Consider the following 23,253-nt stretch of genomic DNA (forward strand, 5'->3'; position numbering starts at 1 on the left):
AACTAGGGAATAACGAGCTGCAATAGAACCAGGTCAAGGAAGACAGAGTGGGTGGTATGTTGTTACCTGAAGTTATTGATGATGTTCATTGCCTTCTGTCTAATAGGGCTGGAAATGGAGTTCAATGGCTCCTCCTTGATTAGATCCTGACACACACACACACACACACACACACACACACACACACACACGAGGGTGGTGAACATATTTTTCTTGTCTGCCTCTGCCTCCTCCCACTCCAGGCTATGTTCATAAGAAGGTGGAATTTAGAATTTTTAGTGACTTCCAAAGACTCTGAGGACAGCACCTCTCTCCTACTCCCAACCACACCTTCCCTACAGTACTCACCCCCGCCTTGAGGATGGGAAAGGGAACACTGAGGCAGGAAAAGGACACTGGACTTCTACCTTCAGGCCTAGCCTAGGAGTGCTACCAGTGCTTTCGATGTGGACCCATCCTCCCTCCTCTCTGCATTCCCTCCTCCATCCTCCTGCAAGATACTTACCGCCATGAAGGTTACAATTGCTAGCTTGTGGGGGAACTTGAATTGAAAGGCCACGTGCTGCTGACTGCCCAGGATTTTTGTCAGTATGATGAGGGCATTCAGGTAATCCAGCTTCAGGTCCTTATCCTGAATGAACCAGTATGCTCAGGGATCTCCAAGGTGGGAATGGATCTGGGCCAGGGCACACTATCTACACAGTCTGGGGGGTTAGGACCTAAGCCTTCTTTAGCCTTCCTTAGGCTGATGCTCTGCATCTTCCCTCTGATGGTAGACCAGTGCATCCCTGCGGTGGAGAGAGCCACCCCTCTCACCAACCCCCTTCTGAAGCCACCCTCATATAACTCTTAAATTAGCATAGATCAAGCTTCCTGGTCTCTCAAGGTATTGTCTTTCCCTTGAACAAGGTCTACCGAAGGATGTCTGAGTTGGGAATGGAAAGGTATCCTTCTCTGACCCTGGGGACCCATGTTTTGCACAAATAGCAAATGCAGGAAAACAGTATGGGGCTCCTCTGCCTCTCCTGAATGCTTCTTCCTATGAATACTAGGGAATTGAGGTTTTACTCATCCCTTCATCAGAGAGGGCAGTGAAGAGCTCAATGGCACGTTACGTAGCTATGTCAGCAGGGAAGGAGACACATTTCAACAGGCCTAAAGTTACTGTGGTCTCCTCCTTGGGCCAATTAGAGTCTCAGAGTAGGAGGATTAAGTGAAAGGATTAATATGTGGGAGAAGTCACTGCACTAGCCCCTGACTCCTATTTAAGGCCAGGCATCTTTTTCTTGGGCGGTAAGAGAGGAGATGGTAGAAATGGGATGTTGGAGAAGTAGAGTAAGCAGGAAGTACCTTTTCCAAAATGCAGTTGTGGTAGTGTTGCAGGATCAAGGCCAGGATGGCATCTAAATGCACGAAAATAGCTCCCTTGCTCCCTAAAATAATCTTGCTATAGCTTAAGTAGATGGTGTTACAGACAAGTACCCATTCCCTTTGCTGATGTTCCTGTAGGGGAAGGGGAAACCGAGGTTCAGGGAGGAAAAGGTTGCTCAGAGGATGTGGGGAAGAAGATGGGACTGTGGAATGGTGAGCATCTTGGGGGACAGGGTGGGCATGTAGCTGGTGATACCAGGGCCTGAAGTGCGGACACAAGGGAGCAAGAGAAAGGGAGCGAGAATGCAACTTTCCCACAGTTGTTTAAAGGGAAAGAGAAGCATTTACGGGTATAGATGACTCACAGGGCCTCAGAGAAATTGTAGGCTGGGGTGATGGGGATGCCTTGGAAGGCTTTGTATGGGAGGCTGGTAGAGCCCCCTGGGAGTGACATCACCTTTGCCAGTTTGAGGATGGACGATGAGTCCCTGTCAGTGAGTATAGCACTATACACTTGCAGTTGCTCCAGGACTGTCTTCAGATGTTTCCTGGACACGATGCTGAACGCCACAGCAATGCCCTGTAACATAGAGAGCCACAACCCCATGCCACAGGTCAGGGTGAGCCAGACTCCTGCTCTGTTCCCCCACGAGCAAGATATACAGTGAGGAAGGGGGAGGAAAAGGAGAGGAAAGAAATGGAAGGCAGATTTGGTCCTCCACATTTGAACTATTTAAAATCCAGGTGGAAAGGAACCCTCGTGCACTGCTGGTGGGAATGCAGACTGGTGCAGCCACTGTGGAGAACAGTATGGAGTTTCCTCAAAAAACTAAAAATGGAACTCCCATTTGACCCAGTGATCCCACTTCTAGGAATATATCCCAAGAAACTAGAAACACCAATCAGAAAGGATATATGCACCCCTATGTTCATAGCAGCACAATTCACCATAGCTAAGATTTGGAAACAGCCTAAATGCCCATCAGCAGATGAGTGGATTAGAAAACTATGGTACATCTATACAATGGAATACTACACTGCTATACAAAAGAAGGAATTCTTACCATTTACAGCAGCATGGATGGACCTGGAGAGCATTATGCTAAGTGAAATAAGCCAAACAATGAAAGAAAAATACCACATGATCTCACTCATTTATGGAAAATAAAGAACATTATAACCTGATGAACAAAAAGATAGATACAGAGGCAGTAAAGCATCAAACAGATGGTCAAATTACTGTGGGAAGGCTGGGGAGTGTTGGGGAAGGGGGGAAAGAGATCAGCCGAAGGACTTGTATGCATGCATACAAGCACAACCAATGGACACAAGACACTGGGCGGGGGGTGGGGTGGGATGAGGGCATGCGACAGGGGGTAGGGGAGGCTTGGGGAAGGTCAATGGGGGAAAAAAGGAGATATATGTACTACTATGTGTAATACTTTAAACAAAAAAAAATTAAAAAGAGTAAAAACTTCAAAAAAATCCAGGTGGAGAACCAAATATCTATGCAAGAAGTAATTCAAGAAGCAAATTATTAAGAAAAATCAGAGTCACAGATTTACAAAGTCTTGGTAATATCAAACCTAACTTTGCACAATAGAGAATACTTTACATGCACTACGAATTCAGAGAATGGTTGTGCTGAGGAGGGAACAGAGGAAAGAACAAATCCCAGGCACCTTACCAACAGGATTGGATAGCTAGTCAGAGAGGAGATGGAAGACAGGGAAGACTTATAGACAATGCCAATATTTCTAGTTTAGGAGAACAGGAAACAGCAGTAACTCTGACCAAAACAGGCAGGAGAAAAAGAGGCCTGTCTAAGTTGGCGAGAGAGAAAGGAGTGAGTTCCTGGATGTGATGAAGGGGAGGTCATGGCAAAACAACTAAGTGGAAATGTTCTCAGTGCCAGTGGGTCTTAACGTTGACGCTGGAAGCATAGATCTGGGAATCACAACCTAGAGAGAGTCAAAAGCATGAAGACTTGGGGATGCTGTGGTTCCTGCCAGTAACAGTTTTAACTTAACCCCTCTGCCTCATAGCAGGCCCTTTTGACTTCATTGTCAGCTGAGTTTCTCCCTAGAGCTTACTCAACAAGGATGGCTGGGCACAGAGCTAAGGAAACTCAAACAGACATGCAGGTGCCAGCTGTAGGCTAATTGGCTCATCTGTGCTGGAAGGGCCACCATTAAGTCTTTGCAGCAAGGTAAGACAGAGTGGAGGGAGCCTCAGGACAGTGACAGCCTCCAGGACACAGATCCTCGAGAGGGATGACATTTTAGTGGGACTTGTAGACTTTTAAACACCAAGTAGATAAAGGGAAAAGTTTACCTCTTCAGAAAAGAGGGACTAGTGGAGCATCAGAAGGGGGTTCTATTCTGTCCCTCTCCTTATGTCCTCCCTTAGCCATGCCTTCCACTCATTCTGGTCATCATCATCATCATCGTCATAACTGACAGCATCAGAACATTAGTGCTTAATGTTTACCAGCCTTATACATGTTACTTCATTAATCCTCACCCTAATGCACTGAGGTAAATATTATCATCCCCATTTTACAGACAGGGAAAATACGTTTCCCAAATCTAGACACCCAGCCCAGATTTGAGTTCCAGGTCTACATGCTACTGTACATCTCCATCTGACACTCCAACCCTTCCCAATCAAAAACTAAGTACATCTACTTCCTCACCCTTTTGTCCTGGGTTCCTGGTCTTAGGGAAGGATACCATTCTCCTCCCCCTTGGGCCAGAAACCCAAGAACCATCCCAGATGCCCTTTCCTCTCTTATCTTTATTTTCTGTATTCAATCTGTTCCCAAGTGCTAGCAAGAGGTCACTTTTACTTCCTTGTCAAAGAACTCTGTACTCTAGTCCCACTAGACCACTGACTGTTCTCTAGATGTGCTCCCCAACGTCTTGATCCTGAATCTTGACTCAAAATGTTATGTCAACTGGGAATACCTGCCTCCCACCTTCTCCTAAACTCTCCCCAACAAACCCAAGTCCCAGCACGCCCACACAGCCACGATGCCACAATGATTGCTCATGTAGCCTTTAGGAAGGCCATTGTGTATAGTTAGCTGTTTCCTTCCTGTACATGTCTTTCTCCTCATTGATACTGTTTGCCACTCAGGCTTAGTAAGTACCTGTTGCTCACCGTGGTGCTGATGGATGCTCTGAGAATCTGGCAGGAGAAGGGTCTTGGGGAGGGAGGCCTGAGGGCATGGACACCAGCACTACCAGTAATCAGCACTTAGAGAGTGCTTATGCACCAGCATTGCTCTAAGTGATTTTACATTTTAATCCTCAAAACCATCCTACAACACACATCACTTCTGTGGTATTCCACCAACAATGCACACTCTGAATCTAATCATGGGGAAATATGAGACAAACCAAAACCGAGGGACATTGTACAACATGAATGATCTGTACATTTTTTAAATGTCCAGGTCATGAAAGATAAAGATGAGGAATTTATTCCAGATTAAAGAAGAATAAAGAGAAATGACAACAAAATGCACAGTTTGATTCTGAATCAGATTCTGGACAAAAAAAAAAAAAAAAAAAAAAAGAAGAAGAATATTTTTCTTTTGCTCTAAAACACCTTGTTGGGACAATTGATGATTTTCAAACTGGGTCTATAAATAGATATCAGTGGTATAGCAATGTTAATTTCCTGATTTTGATCATTGCTCTGTGCTTATGTAAGAGAATATCTTTATTTTTAGCTAATAGACAGTGAAGTATTTAGTGGTAAATGAGCTTCATGACTGCAGCTTTCATTTCAGATTCAAAAAATAGAGTAATAATGTTAGTAAATAAATGAATTATGTAATTTATGTGTGAGAAGGAGAATGATAAAGCAAACATGGAAAAACATTAAGATGTTGGGGATCTGGGAGAAGTATCAATAGGAATTCTTTCGGATTTTTTTTTGCAACTTTTCTCTAACTATAAAATTATTTAAAATTAAAAAAAACTTTTAAAGAAATATTCTATTCAAAAGGTACCATAGCCTCATCTTAAAGAGGAGGAAACTGAGGCACAGAGAGGTTCAGTAACTTGCTCAAGGACACATAGTTAGTAAGTGGCTGAGCTGGAATTCTAACCCAGGTGCTCTGGTTTGCCAGGCCCAGGCTTTTAGCCACCTTGCCATCCTGACTCAACCTGAAAATGCTTTGCCAACGCACTCTGCCTCACCTCCCTCTCCTGCAGGTTTTCATGGGAAGTTTGAAGGATGGAGGAGAGCATCATCTTCACCAGTTTCTCGCTTCTTGAGGTCCACAGGGCGAAGCCAAAGAATTTATAGAGAAAAGCCTAGGAAAGGTAAGAGGCAGGGTCATGCATAGCTTGAAACGAGGTTAGGGCAGCATTTCCAATACTAGCTACCACCATTGCCCACAGCCCCATCCTCCACCCTGGCCCTTGCTGTCTAGAGGCATCTGGATAAGGCAGTGATCCTATGGAGCAGGGGTTCAAGTTAGAGGGAAGAGAAAGCTGCCTTTCCAATGTCCTAGCCTCTTAGGGATCATCCTTCAGGAACTTTCTCTGACCCACATACCTCCCAATAACAGCTAGGAAATAAAAAAGTTCCTTAAATTTGCATAATTTTAAAATCAAAATTGCATAATTGAAGAAGTACTTTCATGTAATTCTTCTTTCTCCCTCCTCTGAATTTCAGTGGCCTTTCTGCTTGCTTACTGCACACTGTCCTGTCTACCTTGCAATACCAGTCTGTGTGGACTCACCCACTCCCTACCTCAGGGTCTCTGCAGTCCCCATTTTCTCTGTCTAGAACCCTCTTCTCCAGGCTCTTCAAAATGTCTCATTCTCATCTTTCAGCTCTCACCTCAGTGAGCCTGCTCTGACCTCCTCAGTCCCTCTCCAGCTCATCACCCTGTTTCCTTCCTTCAGAGCTTCATCATAATCACTCATCCTGTCTGTGGATTTGTTCCGTTAGTTCCTAACTTGCCCCAATCCCACATCTCAGGTGAGAATGGAGTTCAGGAGTAGTGTCTACCCAGTTCATTGCTCTGCCCCATTGCTCTCAGTGCCTCAGGCAGTAGGCAAACAGGACATTCCAGCTGAATGCCTTAACTCCCCCTCCTATGGGTATCTTTTCCCCTCTAGCAGATGCTCAAGGTGCCTTGCCCAGACCTTAGGGTTCCTCCCCTTCAACTGGCTGCAGGAACTTTTCTGAACAGCTACTCACTGCAGCCTTTGGGGGAGAACTGTCCTGAGGTGACTGGGGCCTCCTTACCCCAGATGCCCGGGAGCTACATTGTTCTCTCTCCCCTCCCTGCACCGGACCAATGTTGGAAACCTGGAGCCAATGACAAACAAGCTGGGGGGCAGAGGGTACAAAAGCCCCCCTCACTTGTCTCCAGGCAGGATAGACTCTGCAGTGCAGTTTCCATCCAGGGCTCCCATGGGATCAGGCCACGTCCTTGTTTGGCTTCTCCTCTCCCCTATCCTGTGTCCTTCACTCTATCACAACTTCTGCGCAGAGCATTTCCTTGCTAAGCCACTGGACAAGAATCCTCACCTTAGGCTCTGCATCAGTTAAACCTGACCTAAGGCACCTACTTTTCTGCTTAACTGGCAAAGACTACTCATCTTCCCAGACTTATCCACTCCTCTGCAGGAGACTCATCTTCCCAGGCTGCCCAGGACTCAGGCAGTTCCCCGGACACTGAACTTTCAGCACTAAAATCAAAGCAGTCTTGAGCAAACCTAAACAGTGGATCGCCTCTGACAAAGCTTCTCTGCCCAGCCCCCTCAAGCCTCCTCCATGCTCCCAAGCACACAGTGCATATTTCCATCCTGACACTTACAACGCTTAGAATAATTGCCCATTTTCTTGGCTGTCCACTCAAGCAGATGATGGTTTCCTGAAGGCAGAGTCTGTTTTCACATGGATACCCTGTGCCCAGTCCAGTGTGTGTTCTGCTCTAGGCATTTAGTGCACTTTTTTTTAAATCCTCTCCTGAGGATATTTTTCCATTGATTTTTTAAAGAGAGAGTGGAAGAGAGAGGGAAAGACAGAGAGAAGTATCGATGTGAGAGAAACACATCAATTGTTGCCTCCTGCAGCGCCCTGACCAGGGCCCAGGCCAGGGTGGAGCCTGCCACCAAGGAATGTGGCCTTGACTGGAATCAAACCCCGGACCCCTTCGGTCTGCAAGTCGACACTCTATCCACTGAGCCAAACCGGCTAGGGCTAGTGCACATTTTAAATAACTGAGTTAATAAGATCAGAATTCTAGCTGCTTCATCTTGTACTCCTAATCTACCAACCACAAAGATGTACATACAGTAGGTGCTTCATAAGTACTGTTATTAATTAGAGAGCAAACAGTCTTGGAAATAAGGCCTCTTTCCTGGAAACCTCAAGAGCCCAAATAAAGTATTGCTCGGTGACAGGAAAGCAGGAATCTAAATCAAGAAACCTGGAACAGACCCTAGCCAGTTTTGCTCAGTGGATAGAGTGTCGGCCCGCGGACTGAAGGGTTCCGGGTATGATTCTAGTCAAGGCCACGTACCTCGGTAACAGGCTCCTCCCTGGCCTGGGCCCTAGTCAGGCCACATGCAGGAGGCAACCAATTGATGTGTTTCTCTCTCCCAGATATTTCTGTCTTTCTCTCTCTCTTCCACTCTCTCTGAAAAATCAATATAAAAATATCCTTGGGTGAGGAGAAAAAAAGAAAGGAAGGAAAGAAGGATGGAAGGAAGGAAGGAAAAGAAGGAAGGAAGGAAGGAAGGAAGGAAGGAAGGAAGGAAGGAAGGAAGGAAGGAAAGAAAGAAAGGAAGAAAGAAAGAAAGAGACAGAAAGAAAGAAAGAAAGAAAGAAAGAAAGAAAGAAAGAAAGAAAGAAAGAAAGAAAGAAAGAGAAAGAAACAAGGAAGGAAAGAAACCTGGATTCAGGTGCCAGTTTTCCCAATAATTTGCTTAAGATTCTAAATCCTCCTGGATTGTGTTTCTTCAGCTTCAAGGTAGAGATGACGACAGCTATAGGTTATTTAGGCTTTTTTAAAAAAAACCTTTATTGTTGACACTTTATCAAGACTAAACCAGGAGCATGTGGAAAAGCCAGGGCAGGACCCCAGGCCTTCACCACCACCAACCTTGCACTCTGTGAGGAAAGGAGCCCATATTTCTTCCTCAACTCTGTATCCCCAGCATGAAGCACAGTCCCTAATCTATGGGATGCCCTCAAATATTACTTGAATTAAGTGCTTAAATATGAGTCTAAAATCAATAGTCTTTCCACTGCACCAAGTACAAGCTCCATTCTGTTACAGAATACTGGGAGGTTCCGTGAAGACTACAGATGGCAAAGTTCTTGATAAAGCCTAACACGCTAAGCAAATGTAAGACCCTTTGATATTTTTGTCATGCCAGTGTGACCCAGTTTGTGGTCCTCTCCACCCCTTGATTCTCAGGACGCAGGAACACTGGTTTGTTCTTTCCCCAAGGCCTGTACTCAGACACATTTCTGCAGCCACCTGTGTGAGCCCCAGATTTCCTCCACACCACCCTCCACCCTGAACTTCCCCCCTTGCAACCACCACACACCCAGACACACCTTCTCATCACCATCATCAGTGAAATAACGTATCCTCTCCAAGATGACTCTGATGAGTTGTTCCTGCCAGCTGTCATCATCAATAGCCACTAATGACTGACTTAAAAACTGAGGAAGAAGAAGGGAGAAGAGGACCACAAAGGACAGTGGCAGGCTTTTCTGCCCCACAAAAATGTGGTCAAGAAGAAGCAAGAGACAGGGGTTATGGTCTGTAAATATGGAAAAAGAGGTGAAACACATGGTTGGAGTTGGGACTGAAGAATGAAAATACAGTGAAAATGATGGTAATGCCAATTACATGTGTGAAGCCCTTTCCAATTTACAAGGTCCTCTCCTATAGCATCCTTTTTAATTCTGGAAGGCAGGATTTACTTCCATTTTACAGATGAAGAACCTGAGGCATGCAAAGGCTAAATAACTTGCCCAAGGACATAGAACTAGCGCCCTTTCCCTTACTCCCCCTTGATATAGGGTTGTAAGGTATGGAAGGTGACTCAAGGCTTAGGACATAGTCAGATACTCTGATGCAAGGGCCAGGAGGCAAGGGGACCACAGAAAGAGGTTTGATTGAGCAGGGAGGCCCTTGATCATGGCCTCATTCTCTGGGGTCGTGGGGCTATCTTCCCTCAAGATCCTGAAGATGGGAAAGAAGGCAAATGTGGAGGAAGGGAGGTCTTGGGGGGTGCTTACCTGGAATAGCCTGTCCTCCCAGTCCTCCTGATTCAGGCTTTTCTCAGTATGATCTAGGAAAGGAGAGAGCATGGGGACCCACTCAACCGGAAGGTGCCAGCCAGGGAGAAGAAAACATTTAAGTACTATGTGGCGCTGAGCCTACAAGGTAACTGCTCTCCCACTTTACAGAGGCTCCAGAAGACAACTGACTTTCCAAAGGTCAAATATACACAGCTGTCCAGTGTCAGAGCAAGGATATAAAACTGGTCTGTCTGTTTCCAAAGCCCACAGTCTTCCCTGATCTTCTGCCCATAAGAAAGTGCAGGAGTCATTCTGGGAACCCTGAAGCCACAGAACTTTGGACTGTGTTTCTGCTCAGTTCAGAACATTGCCCCCAAAAGCAGACCCATCCATTAGCATCTCAAAGGGACAGAGAGACTGGCTCCAGTTCTCCTCACCCCAAGAAAGGTCCATCCTGCACCTCGGGACACCATCTTTTTTGGAGTCTGCCCACTGCCCCAGCTTCATTCCTCCCCCTCCTAACCAACCCCTTACCATCTAGTATCTGCAACATCTGTGGGATCACCTTCATCCACAGCTGGCCAACATTGTAGTGAATAACAGGATGCAAAGAAGTGATAGGATGCAGGGCAGATAGTAGCCTCAGAGAGCTTGTACCAAACTCCTTTTCCCTGTAGGGCTTCCGGGAAAACATCTGAGAAGCAAGCAGGAGGCAGAGAAAATATTTAAAAGAAGAGAAGAAAGACAATGAAAGCAAATCCATAGAATGGTAGAGCTGGAGCTTAGGGCCTGCCCATTCTTTGCCACCCGTTGAACTGCTACATCCTCCAAGATGCTCTCGAAACATCACCTCTTCTGTGATGCCTTCCTGACTCCTGGAGACCATGTCAGCCCGTTGCTCTTCTAAGATCCCATTGCACCTTATGTATTCATCTATTAGTACATTTGTCACACTGGAATATAGATAGCTGTTCCCAGACTTGTCTTTCCCACTAAGACTGCGAACACCTCAAGGGCAGGTCTACCTTTGTCATTCCAAGTGTTGATAATGTCTAGCACATAATGTCTGGGCTAAAAGAGAAAAACTCAAAACAGAGATCCAGAAAGGTGTGTGGGCTTGTCCAAGGTCAACAGAGAGCAGCTCACAATAAGGCCACATAGGAGACAGGCTAAGCCTTTCGCATGGCCACTTCCCATCTCCAGGCCTCACCACTATGCTCCCAGGTCCCTCCTCCATACTCTTTGGCCCCTGCGATCCTGGGCCCTATCTCATTATTCCATAGCCAGCATAATGCCTGAGTCAAAGTAGTAACCAGCTATTTGTGAAATGAGTGGATGGATGGATGGATGGATGGATGGATGGATGGATGGGCTAATGAGTGGATGGAAGAATGTATGACTATAGTACTCATTCTGGCATCACTTACCACAAGATGGGTCAGGAGTCTCTGTGGTGAAATGAACTGGGTAGCTAAGTTAAAGAGAGGATAAAAGAAGAGGACAGAGTCAGTGCACACTTCAGGATGCTCAACCCCCTGCCTCCACTGGCAGCTCCCCATCAGTACTTCAGAGGAGGAGAAAGAGCAAAGAGGACAGGGAACATCAGTGCCAATGCCATGGGAGCTGTGACATTTTGATTGATACTAAAACACAAACCATTACATTTTCAGCCTTTAAACACACACACACATACCATGTGATATGCTGAACAGACATCCTAACTCTAACCCTGACTCCCACTGGGGTTAGAGGTCAGGGATGGGGTAAGCACAGAGTGAGGCTCAGAGTTAGGGCAAAGGAAGAACTAAGGGTCAGGAATGTGTGTGTATTCATTACTTTGTAATTAACAATGTTTGTACATCTTGACTCGAGTGTTTTATAATGAGGAGTAAAGGCAAGAAGGAACTGTGACTTTGAGAGGCAAGCGCTTTTCATTCAAGAGGCCAAATGGCCTTAAGCTGCTTCCTTAACCCTTTGCCTTACTCTTCCCATCATGGCCCAAGCTTGGGACCTAAAACCCCCCACCTCTCCAGCATCCTCTGCACCCGCTCCCCAGCGATGTCTCAGCCAGCCCCCAACTCCAACACTCCATGCCCACAAACAGACTGAATGTTCACCTCTCCACAGGCTGCCCCACCCTTGTACTTACGATTGAAGTGAAAGCTGCTGAGGTAAGGAACCTGGCCCAGGGAACGGGCCTTCAGAGCCATTTGTGTGGCTGCCTTACACAGAGGCACGAAGGCCAAGGTGTTGTTGGGCTCACACACCAAATTGACCAGTTTGGGCAAAGATACCTGGCAGGAGATGTGGCAAGAATTTCAATGCCAAGCCCCAAATCAGCCCCAGTCATAAGTCTCCAACCCCATGACCTTGTCTCCCTTTCCTGGAGGGGTATTTGAGGCCGGTATACAGAGCCCCCTTAACCCATTCATATTCATTCTCTCCCTCCTCTCTCTCTCTCTCTCTCTCTTTCTCTCTCTCTCTCTCTCTCTCGCTCTCTCTCTCTCTCCCCGCCGCCCACCCCCACCCCTCACACCATGTTGGAAAAGTATAACCAAGGTCCTGATTAAAATTAGAGCAGGAAGAAGTTGACTTGATAGATGAGGGCTGCTTGAAATTTGGAATGTGTGACTTGTAATCACCTTCATTGAGGAACCTTCCAGAGTCAGAGACATGCTGAAAGTCAGGAGGCAGAGCTTACTGGGAGGGAGAATAAATCTTAAGTCCTTTTCCTCCCACAGCCCTTTCCTCAGCTTTGATGCAAATCAGTTCATATGAGCCTCCAAGAGTCCCTAGAGGTTGCTGAGAATAGTCAGGGAATATAATCACCCCCTCTTTTATCAAAGAAGAAACTGCAGCTGGGAGAACAAGTTATTCAAGATTTTACAGCTAGAAAACTGGCTGATCAGGACTCAGATTCTGGCTTCCAGATCCACAGCCAGTGACCCTCTTTTGCAGCACTGAGCACTTCTCAGTGGAACCCCAGGCACTTGTGTGGAATGAAATGGAGGTGGGTTGAGGTGAAAGACACAGCACAAGGCATTAGATGGAGGGGGAAGGTGGGATGCAGTCGGGGTGGGGGGTCAGGGTAGTGATCAGGGGAGCCAGGGGAGGAGGAAAGGGAGAGGCCTGTTTGGCCCTAGCTGTTTATACCATTTGTAGGATTCTGGAACACATTATTTGGATGTCCTCTTCATTCTAGAATAAGAAAAGGAAAGATTTAAATCCAAAACCAATGCTAGCTAGGTCTCTGGGTTCAAGGCTTTCCCTGGCTCACTGCTCAGGGTTTTAGAGGCCAAAGACCCTTCACATGTGCCAGGCGGACCCTTCTCTTTCCCTCCTGCTCCCAACCCTGCCTTCCTCTTGTTCCATCCCCTGAGGTGTGCTCCCATCCTTGGTCCCCTCCCTGCCCAGCCCCTGCTCACTGATGGGTCAGACTCCACGAGCTTGATGATATAGCTGATTATAGTGTTCCCCTGGGGCAAGGCCAAGTAGTTATGCTGGCCCAGCATCTCAATGAAGTGCACCAGGACCTTCGGCACCTGTGGAGTCACAGACCATCACATGACAAGACAGGAAGGAATGTCAGGGACTGTCAGTATGACCCTTCATATTCCAGGGGAGGACACAGAGGACCAAGGCAGGTGAGGGGATCAGATCTCCTGACACCAAACCCAGTGTAACTCTACAGCAGGTTCTAGATAATGACACACCAGCAGCCACTAAACCTGACCACTTCTGTACTTTGCCCTGAAGTTCTAACCACTTCAGCTCCCACCACCTTCCTGGTGAACTCTAAGTACTTACCTTGCCCTCACCTTATTTCCCCAGAGATATAAATATTAGCAGGAGTGTTGGATTGGGGGAGAATCTGAATCCAGGAAAGTCCCATGGTCTGGCCTTCCTAGGAAAAGCCAGGAACAAATCGCACAAGTCCTGAGGGCCCTTCATATTCCAGGTGAGGACACAGAGGTTTTGGCACCCCAAACCAATGCTCCCCTCCTCCCCTGTTCCCCTATCCTGTGTGATCCAGAACTGAAGCAGTCTGTGCTGTCTCCAGTCCTGTCTGAAGAGCTTGTTAAAAAATATGGTTTCTCCCAAAGTATTGAATCAGCAATTTGAAAGATAAGGTAGCAGAAAACACCTAATTAGAACAGCAAAAAGAAAACAGAATCCAAAAAAAAAAAAAAATGAGGATAGTTTAAGGGGCCTCTGAGACAACATCAAGCATAGAAATATTCATATCATGGAGTGCCAGCAGGACAAGAGAAATAGGAAGGAATTGAAAACTTATTTGAAAAAATAATGACAGAAATCTTCCCTCACCTGGTCAAGGAAATAGACATACAAGTTTAGGAAGTGCAGAGAGTTCCAAACAAGATGAACCCAAAGAGGCCCACAGTGAAACACATCACAATTAAATGCAGAAGGCTAAAGACAAAGAGGGAATCTTAAAAGCAGCAAGAGAAAAAAGTTAGTTACCCATAAGGGAGCTCCCCTAGACTGTCAGCTGATTTCTCAACAGGAACTTCGCTGGCCAGAAGGAACTGGCAAGATATATTCAAAGTCATGAAAAACAAAGCCCTACAACCAAAGTCACTCTAACCAGCAAGGCTATCATTTAGAACCGAAGGAGAGATAACGAGCTTCCAAGACAAGAAAAAGCTAAAGGAGTTCATCACCACCAAACCAATATTACACGAAATGTTAAAGGGTCTTCTTTAAGGAGAAGACGAAAGGAATATAAAAAATATGAATAATAAAATGGCAATAACTACATATCTACCAACAAATACTTAAAATGCAAATAAATTAAGTGCTCCAATCCAAAGACATAGGATGGTTGAATGGATAAGAAAACAAGATGCTTACATATGCTATCTGCAAGAGAGTCACTTCATGTCAAAAGACACACAGACTGAAAATAAAGGGATGGAAAAGGTATTTCATGAAAATGGTAACAAAACAAAAAAAGCTGGAGTAGCAAAATAGACTTTAAAACAAAGGCTACAAGGAGAGACAAAGAAGGACCCAGCAATTAAACTTTGGATATTTATCTGAAGAAACCCAAAATGCTAAATTGAAAAGACATATACATCCGTATGTTTATTGCAGCATTATTTACAATAGCCAAGATATGGAAGCAACCTAAGTGTCCATCAATAGAGGAATGGATAAAGAAGAAGTGGTACATATATACAATGGAATATGACTCAACCATAAAAAAAGAATGAAATCTTGCCATCTGCAGCATGGATAGAGCTAGAGGGTGTGGTGCTGAGTCAAATAAGTCAAACTGAGAAAGACAAATGCAGTATTATTTCACTTAGTTGTGGAATCTAAAAAACAAAATAAATGAACAAGCAGAACTGAGACAGACTCATAGACACAGAGAACATTTTGGTAGTTGGCAGATGGGAGGGGAGTGGGGGGATGGATGAAAAGGTGAAGGAATTAAGAAGCACAAATTGGTAATTATAGAATAGTCATGGGATGTAAAGTACAGCACAGGGAACATAGTCAATAATACTGTAATAACTATGCGGGGTGTGTACTAGATTTATTGGGGTGATCACTTCATAAGTTACATAAATAAATGTCTAATTACCAGGATGTACACCTGAAACTAATATAATATTGTATATCAACTGTAATTGAATAAAATTTTTAAAGAAAAGAATTTACATATATATATATATATATATATATATATATATATATATATATAAAGAAAAAATAAGAAAATATATATATACATATTTATCTTCTCAGACTCCATGCAAGATGTGTTGTTTCAGGACTTCTCTCGCTAAGCAAACTGTGAATTCTCGCGGGGCAGAATTAATATCTTTCAGAGCTTCATGTCCCCACTGGGCTCACCACAGTACTGCCCACCGAAAAGGCTCAGAAAATATGAAGGAACCACCTGTCCACTTCTCAAACCTTTCTCAGGTTTTGACAAGCCCAAATGTAACCCATGGTCAGAAGTCTGAGGTCAGAAGTAGCTTGGCAAGGGTGCCTTACCTGTCTCCTCATTCCCCCAAACCTTCCCCTCTTCACTTTACCAGACCTCAGGTTCTCAAAACAGCAATTGCCCTCCCAGCCCGAACATTCTGCCATTCTGCTCACTGGTTTGAGGTCCTCCTGAATCACCATAATGGTTGAATTCAGCACCACGCGCTGCAGCTTCTCTGTCTGAGGCACTAGAGGAAAGACAGACATACATGCGGGGGGGTGGTGTGGGGGGGTGGTGGAAAGGGGGGAGGTGTCAGTCTCCTCCCTCCCCCTTTGTTGCTTTGGGGGACATGAGAAGACAGACAGGTAGGAGGAATTTTAGATACAGTCTTTCTCTTCAAGGCCAGATCAATCCCGAGAGACTATCTCCCCTGTCCCTCTGCTTCAAACCAGACTAAAAAGTGACCTAAAACAGTATTTCATCAAGCTAGCGCTTGCGCCTCAGCTCTTGCCAGGCTCCCACGGCTGAGCACACAAGTCTGCCTCACTGTCCATGCTGTTCTGCTCACCCTCTGCGATCTCAACCTTTAGAAATGCCAGCACTGCTCTTTGTCTGTGTGAATTCCTTCTGCTGACTCGCAGTCTCCTTTCTGCTCTCAGCACAGCTCCTACATAGAGTCTATCCCATCTCCTGCTGACACCTTCTCTGCATTCCTGTTGCCCATCGCCATGCTCACATTTAAGTAACTTATCACATATTATCCTGTATCTGTTGCTGTGTGAACAGTCTCATCTTCCCTACTTGACAGTGAGCTCCTCAGAACAGGGACCATGTCTTATTTATGTGTGTATTTTCTATGCCTCGTTCTGTGTTAGGCACACAGCAAAGTTTTGATGGACACTTGAGTAGAATTAAAACCTATACTCCAAGATATGTTTTGTCCTTTCATTCTCACTAAAAATGCCTAAAGGTAGGAATTAATGTTACCTACATTTTTGTTTTTTATAATCCTCACCCAAGGATATGTTGTTTTTTATTTTAGAGAAAGAGAGGGGAGAGAGAGAGAGAGAGCGATAAACATCAATGTGAGAGAGAAACATTGATCAGTCACCTCCCATATGCCCCCGATCGAGGAACATACCAGCGACCTAGGTATGTGCCCTGACCGGGAATCGAACCCACAGTCTTGTGGTGTATAGGGTGACACTCCATCCAACTGAGCCACCCAGCCAAAGTACCTCCATTTCTCAAATGAGGAAATAGACTAAAAGTAATCTGTCCCAGTTTGCACAGCTAATAAGAGTCAAAACCAGGATTTGAACCCATTGAGTTTATATTGAGTTTAAAACTGTGCTTTTAACTACTACATGGGAGTGTCTGCCCAGAAAGGAGATTTCCTGAGCAAGGAGATCCCTAGGACCAGGCTCAGTTCCTACTCACATTCCTGGAACACGTCTGTGAACGCTTGAAGGGCTGATTCTATCTTGGCTGGCTCACTGGACTCCATGGCCGATAGTATTAGGAATACCATCTGATCCTGGTATAACTTGGCTATCAGAGGGCATGAATACAAGGGAGTCAGGGGTATGTTTAAGTGGGAGGTGGTGTGTAGAAGAAAATCATGCTCACAGCAAACCACTGATGCCATGAGCTGGGTAAATTAGGGTCTATTAGGTTGGAGAAAAGAAGGAGGAAGAAAGAGAGCCAGTGTTTGTCTAGCATTTACCATGAGCCCAGCATGGGGCAGATGCTTTTCCTGAGCTAGGCCTGTCCCTCCCCTGCCCCACCATGTGCTCTGCCATTAGGTCAGAACCTCATCAGTGCTGTAATCACATTATCACCTTTCTGAGCTAAGGATCACCAAAGGAGAACGGAAGCCAACCCCAGGGGAAGGGAGTGGTAACAAAAGGGATAGGGAGGGGAGGATGCCTATGCCCTTTGAGATTCATTGAATTTCAGGCAAACTTTACATGGATTACTTTGCATCTTGTCTGAAGGACAGAAGCCCATCTTGGGAACCAGGCGCCCCAAGGAGTACAAAGTCTTGAGTACCCAGGGACACATACCTGGGGCTGGGAAAATGTGTTAACTTACCCAGGATGTAGAAAGCCCTCAGGGCGAGGCTGCAGTTCTCCACAGAGTGAGGATCTGATGGGTTGACTTTTTCACTCAGCTGTGGGAAGACCAAGGCCATCAGACCCGGGAGCACTGAAAAATCAGGGGCTCTGGGCATGGATGGAGAAACTGAGGTATGCAGCCAGAAAAAGTGTTGCACTTGCCCATAAGGAGAACGTGAAAATAGAACCCAGGAATACACCTACACAGCCCCAAAGGAAAGAAGACGTGGCCAGCAAATACATGGAAGGTAACACCTTTTTGCAAAATGTTCAATTGTCCTCTTCCTACTCTAGGCTGCAACACAGAAGGCCTGCCATTTCCCACAGGCATAATGGGTCGGTTTGGACTCTCTGCCCTTAACCAGTTTGGAGGGAGCAACAATGGCCTCCACCCCAAGAAACAAACAGAAATGTATCCAATTTACCTCATAGAGAATATCCACTCTGTGACCAGAATCCAGGCAGTGAACCTGAGGTGTGTGCAGTTAAGGTCACCATGAGAAAACCCCAGGGCCGAGTGGAGGTTGTGACCTGGGCTGGGGTAACCATCACCTCCACAGAAGAGGGGAAGACCAAGCCCGGGATACTTCCAGCCTCCAGCACTCACCTGCTGGAACAGCATGCCTGTAATGTTTCCCAGCTGGGATTCCAAGTTTATACCTCCGCAGCCGCTGAACGCCAGAGCATTCACCAGTTGGCAGATACACTGTGTGTGTAAGGACAGAGTCAGCCACTCAGCCAGCCCTTGCCACAGCCTCAAGGGAAAGCCTCTGTCCTCAGATCTCCTCTCAGAGGGGGCCCAATATCATAGTTCACACTGCCCCCTTGGACCTTTTCAGGAAGGCTGAGAGGCTCGTTTTTCCATAGCCAAATACAGCCATGACCTGCTCCTCCACCTCACCCAAGAAGCTACACTTACTTTCAAATAACCTCATTATTCCACGGTAACTTTTAGAGCAACTCAACATTGCAGGTGTTGGCCGACTTCAAAGAAGTAGGATAAAGAAGTCATGGCCAAAGAAAGAACTGGTTCTATTGTTCTGACTTGCAAAATTTGGAAAACCACATTTAAAAGCCCAAATATCTGCCCTTTACCTAGTGGATTGTATTGTTTTATGGGTTTTTCTTCCCACTTGTGTGAGAGGCTACAAATGGCCTCAGTTTTCACATGTGTAAACAGTCCATTTTATTTTTTAAAAAGACAGCTTTATTGATGTCTAATCGTATGTAATAAAAGGGTAATAGGCACACCGACCGAACAGCAGAAGGACTGGTCACTATGATGTGCTCAACGCAGGAGCTGCCCCCTGGTGGTCAGTGTGCTCCCACAGGGGAAGTGCCGCTCATCCCGAAGCAGGGCTCATGGCTGGTGAGCACAGTGGCAGTGGCAGGAGCCTCTCCCACCTCCAGGCAGCCCTAAAGATGTCCGACTGCCGCCTTAGGCCAGCAGGGAACGGCCCTAATCTGGCAGTAGGACAACCCCCAAGGGCTCCTGGACTGCAAGAGGGCACAGGTTGGGCTGAGGGACCCCGTCCCCCCCACCTCTCCCTGCGCCGAGTGAATGAATCTTGTGCACTGGGCCTCTAGTTGATATATAATACAGTGCACATATTTTAAGTATACTATTTAATAAATGTAAACATCCTTGAAACCATCTCCACAATGAGATAATAAGCATATCTATCACCCCCAAAAGTTCCCTCTTGTCTCTTTATAACCCCTCTTGCCCTCCCCTCGGAACACTGTTCCTTTCCCCAGGCAACCACTGATCTGCATTCTGTCACTATAAATCTCTCACTTACTTTTTAAAAAACTGCCAAACTGTTTTCCAAAATGGTTGTGCCAATTTACAGATGTATAGTGGCATCTCAATGTAATTTTAAATTTTTCTAAATGATTTTTATCAACTTTTCCTGTGCTAATTTGATATCCCCATATCTATTCAAATTTTTTGCCAATTTTTAAAATATTTTTAAATTTATTTTAGAGAGGATGGAGGTGGGGGGAGAGGGAGAGAGAGAGAGAAACATCAATGTGAGAGAGAAATATCAATCAGTTGTCTTCCACAAGTGCTCTGACCAAGCCTAGGATCAAACCAAAACCTGGATATGTACCCTGAATGGGAATCAAACCCACAACCTTTTGGTGTACAGGACAACGCTCCAACCAACTGAGCCACACAGGCCTGGGCAGTTTTTTAAATTTTTTAAATTGCATTTTGAGAGTTCTTTATATTTTCTGGATACATATATATGATTTGCAAATATTTTCTTCCAGTCTTTGACCTGTCTTTTCCTTCTCTGAACTAGTTTCAAAGACCAGAAATTATTCACTTTCGGAGGGTAGAGAGGGTGAAGGGGGTGGAGGGATTGAACAAAAAATTTAAAATAGAGCAAAAAACTCATGAAAGGGACAACAGAGAGAAACCAAGATGGCGGCATAGGTAAGCACCTAAACTGCTGCCTCGCACAACAATTTCAAAACTACAACTAAAAGACAAAACAGACACCATCCAGAACCACAGGAAAGCTGGCTGAGTGGAAATACTACAACTAGAAGGAAAGAAGAAAGCACATTGAGACTCAGAGGAGCTGCAAAAGGCTGAGGTACGGAGATGCGTGCGCGGTGAGGACAGGCGGCTGAATGCATGGGTGGCTGAGTGCGCGGCTGGCTTTATAAAGCGGGAGGGAGACGGAATGAAACAACAGTGTGGGGACTGCTGAGGGATGGGGGACAGGGAGGTTGCGGAGGGTATAGGGATGATAAATGGTGATGGATGGAGACTTGACTTGGGATGGTGAACACACAATACAATGTTCAGGCGATGTGTTGTAGAATTGTGCACCTGAAACCTGTATAATTTTCTTAACCAATGTCATCTCAATAAATTCAATAAAAAGGGAAAATTTTTAAAATTATATTAAAATTAAAAAAGAAATTATTCACTTCGATGAAGTCTAATTTACTTATCCATTTAAAAAAAATCATGTTTTATTTTTCGCCCTGGCCAATGTGGCATTGTCCCAGGCACTGAAAGGTTGCGGGTTTGATTCCCGGTCAGGGCACATACCCAGGTTTTGGTCTTGTTCCCTGTTGGGGGGCTTGCAGGAGGCAGCCCATTGAAGGATCAATGTTTCGCTCCCATTGATGTTTCTCTCTCTTCTCTCTCTCTCTCTCTCTCTCTCTCTCTCTCTCTCTCTCTCTCTTCCTCTTTTTAAATATTTTAAAAATAAATAAATAAAATCATGTTTTATTTTTCAATTACAGTTCACAACCCAGTAATTAGACATTAAATAACTTACAAAGTGGTCACCTCAATAAATCTCGTAGCCATCTGACACCATACATAGTTATCACAGTATTACTGACTATATTCCCTATACTGTACTTTACTTCCCATGACTATTCTGTAACTGCCAATTTGTACTTCTTAATCCTTTCATCTTTTTCACCCATCCTCCACCTGCCTCCTATCTAGCAATCATCAAAATGTTCTCTGTATCTATGAGTCTGTTTCAATTCTGCTTATTCATTTTATTTTTCAGATTCCACAAATAAATGAGCTCATATGGCATTTGTCTTTCTCTGACTGACTTACTTCACTCAGCACAATACCCTCTCGGTCCATCCATGTTGTTGCAGATGTCAAGACTTCATTCTTTTTTATGGCTGACAGTATTTTTCTTTCAGTGTTTCAAAGGTGTTATTCCACTACTAGAGGCCAGATGCACGAAATTTGTGCAAGAGTAGGCCTTCCTTCCCCTGGCTGCCAGCACTGGCTTCCCTCTGGAACACGGGACCTGGTCTTTGCTCTGGCCGCCGGCAGGCACTCGGGACCCAGGCTTCCTTCCAGCCCTGGCTTCGTCCGAGGGACGTCCAGAATGATGTCCGGAAGGATATCCCGTCTAATTAGCATATTACCCTTTTATTACAGATCATCTCAGTTCCATTGTTTCCACTGAGAAATCTATTATTGTTATCTTTATTCCTCCATATGAAACATCATTTTGTGTACTTAAGATTTTCTGTTTTTCAAAACCTATCCTTCTCAAACTCTTCCAAAAATTTGAAGAAGAGGCAATACTTCCTAACACATTTTATAAGGCTAATATTACCTTGATACCAATACCTGGCAAAGATAATACAAAGAAAGAAAACTACAGACCAATATCTCTGATGAACACAGATGCAAAAATCCTAAACAAATCACTAGCAAATCAAATACAACAGTACACCCCCCCCAAAAAAAAAAAAAAAAGAATGTATCACGGTCAAGTGGGGTTCATTCCAGAAGCACAAGGATGGCTCAACATATGCAAATCAATCAATGTAATACATCACATGAGCAAAAGAAAGGATAAAAATCATATGATCTTATCAATAGATGCAGAAAAAGCATTTGATGAGATACAACATCCATTTATGATTAAAATACTCAATAGGATAGGAATAGAAGGAAAGTACCTCAACATAATAAAGCCATCTATGATAAAGCCTCAGCTAATATCATACTCAATGGTGAAAAACGAAAACTTTTCCTCTAAGATCAGGAACAAAACAAGGAAGTCCACTCTCACCATTCTTACTCAACATAGTGCTAGAAATCCTAAGCAGAGCAATAAGGCAAGAGAAAGAAATAAAAGACATCCAAATAGGGAAGGAAGAAATAAAAGTATCACTTTTTGCAGATGACATTTTTCTGTATACAGAAAACACTAAAAACTCCACACACACAAAAAAAAAACACAAAAACTATTAGAAACTAAACAAATACAGTGAAGTTGCAGGTTACAAAAATCAATGTGCAAAAATCCATTGCCTTCCTGTATACCAACAACAAAACTTCAGAAAAAGAAATAAAAAAACAATTCCTTCTGGAATTGCAATCAAAAGAATAAAATACCTAGGAATAAACGTAACAAAGAATGTGGGAGACCTATATACTGAAAATTACAAGGCATTATTAAAAGACGTTGAAAAAGACACAACAAAATGGAAAAAATATTCCATGTTCATGGATTGGAAGAATCAACATAGTTAAAATGGTCGTATTATGCAAAGCAATATACAGATTCCAATGTCATTTTTTAAAAGAAACAGAATGAGAAGTCATCAGATTTGTATGGAACCACAAAGGACCCCAAATAGCAAAGGCAATACTGAGAAAAAAGAACAAAGTTGGAGGTATCACGCTACCTGACTTCAAATTATACTACAGAGCTATGATCTCCAGAACAGCATGGTACTGGCAGAGAAACAGACACACAGATCAATGGAACAGAATAGAGAGCCAGGCTATAAAACCACAGGTATATGGACAGATAATTTTCGACAAAGGAGCCAGAAACACACAACAGAGTAAAGATAGTTTCTTCAATAAATGGTGCTGGGAAAACTGGAAAGCCACATGCAAATGAATGAAAGTGGATTACAGTTTGTCCCCACATACAAAAATTAATTCAACATGGATCAAAGCGGGTGGGGAGAGAAGAGGGAACTAATATATGGTGACACGAGATCTGA

General features: G+C 44.6%; 1 protein-coding gene across 1 annotated transcript in view; it reads right to left on the reverse strand.

Moving 5' to 3' along the window:
* The window catches only part of LOC308244174 (maestro heat-like repeat-containing protein family member 1), a gene marked incomplete at both ends in the record, with an annotated part of 86,292 nt that overhangs the window by 34,187 nt on the left and 28,852 nt on the right, over positions 1–23,253 (reverse strand). Inside the window, 16 exons of the mRNA XM_080660160.1 lie at positions 67–146; positions 506–631; positions 1,351–1,503; positions 1,829–1,951; positions 5,580–5,696; positions 8,965–9,072; positions 9,655–9,707; positions 10,192–10,351; positions 11,085–11,128; positions 11,807–11,951; positions 12,811–12,855; positions 13,083–13,199; positions 15,787–15,860; positions 17,054–17,164; positions 17,708–17,786; positions 18,338–18,436. Of these exons, the coding sequence (XP_080516286.1) occupies positions 67–146; positions 506–631; positions 1,351–1,503; positions 1,829–1,951; positions 5,580–5,696; positions 8,965–9,072; positions 9,655–9,707; positions 10,192–10,351; positions 11,085–11,128; positions 11,807–11,951; positions 12,811–12,855; positions 13,083–13,199; positions 15,787–15,860; positions 17,054–17,164; positions 17,708–17,786; positions 18,338–18,436 (1,634 nt within the window). The remainder of the gene's footprint in view (positions 1–66; positions 147–505; positions 632–1,350; positions 1,504–1,828; positions 1,952–5,579; positions 5,697–8,964; positions 9,073–9,654; positions 9,708–10,191; positions 10,352–11,084; positions 11,129–11,806; positions 11,952–12,810; positions 12,856–13,082; positions 13,200–15,786; positions 15,861–17,053; positions 17,165–17,707; positions 17,787–18,337; positions 18,437–23,253) is intronic.

The sequence above is a fragment of the Plecotus auritus genome (genome assembly GCF_963455305.1).
Source record: "Plecotus auritus genome assembly, chromosome: 3".
Lineage (NCBI taxonomy): Eukaryota > Metazoa > Chordata > Mammalia > Chiroptera > Vespertilionidae > Plecotus > Plecotus auritus.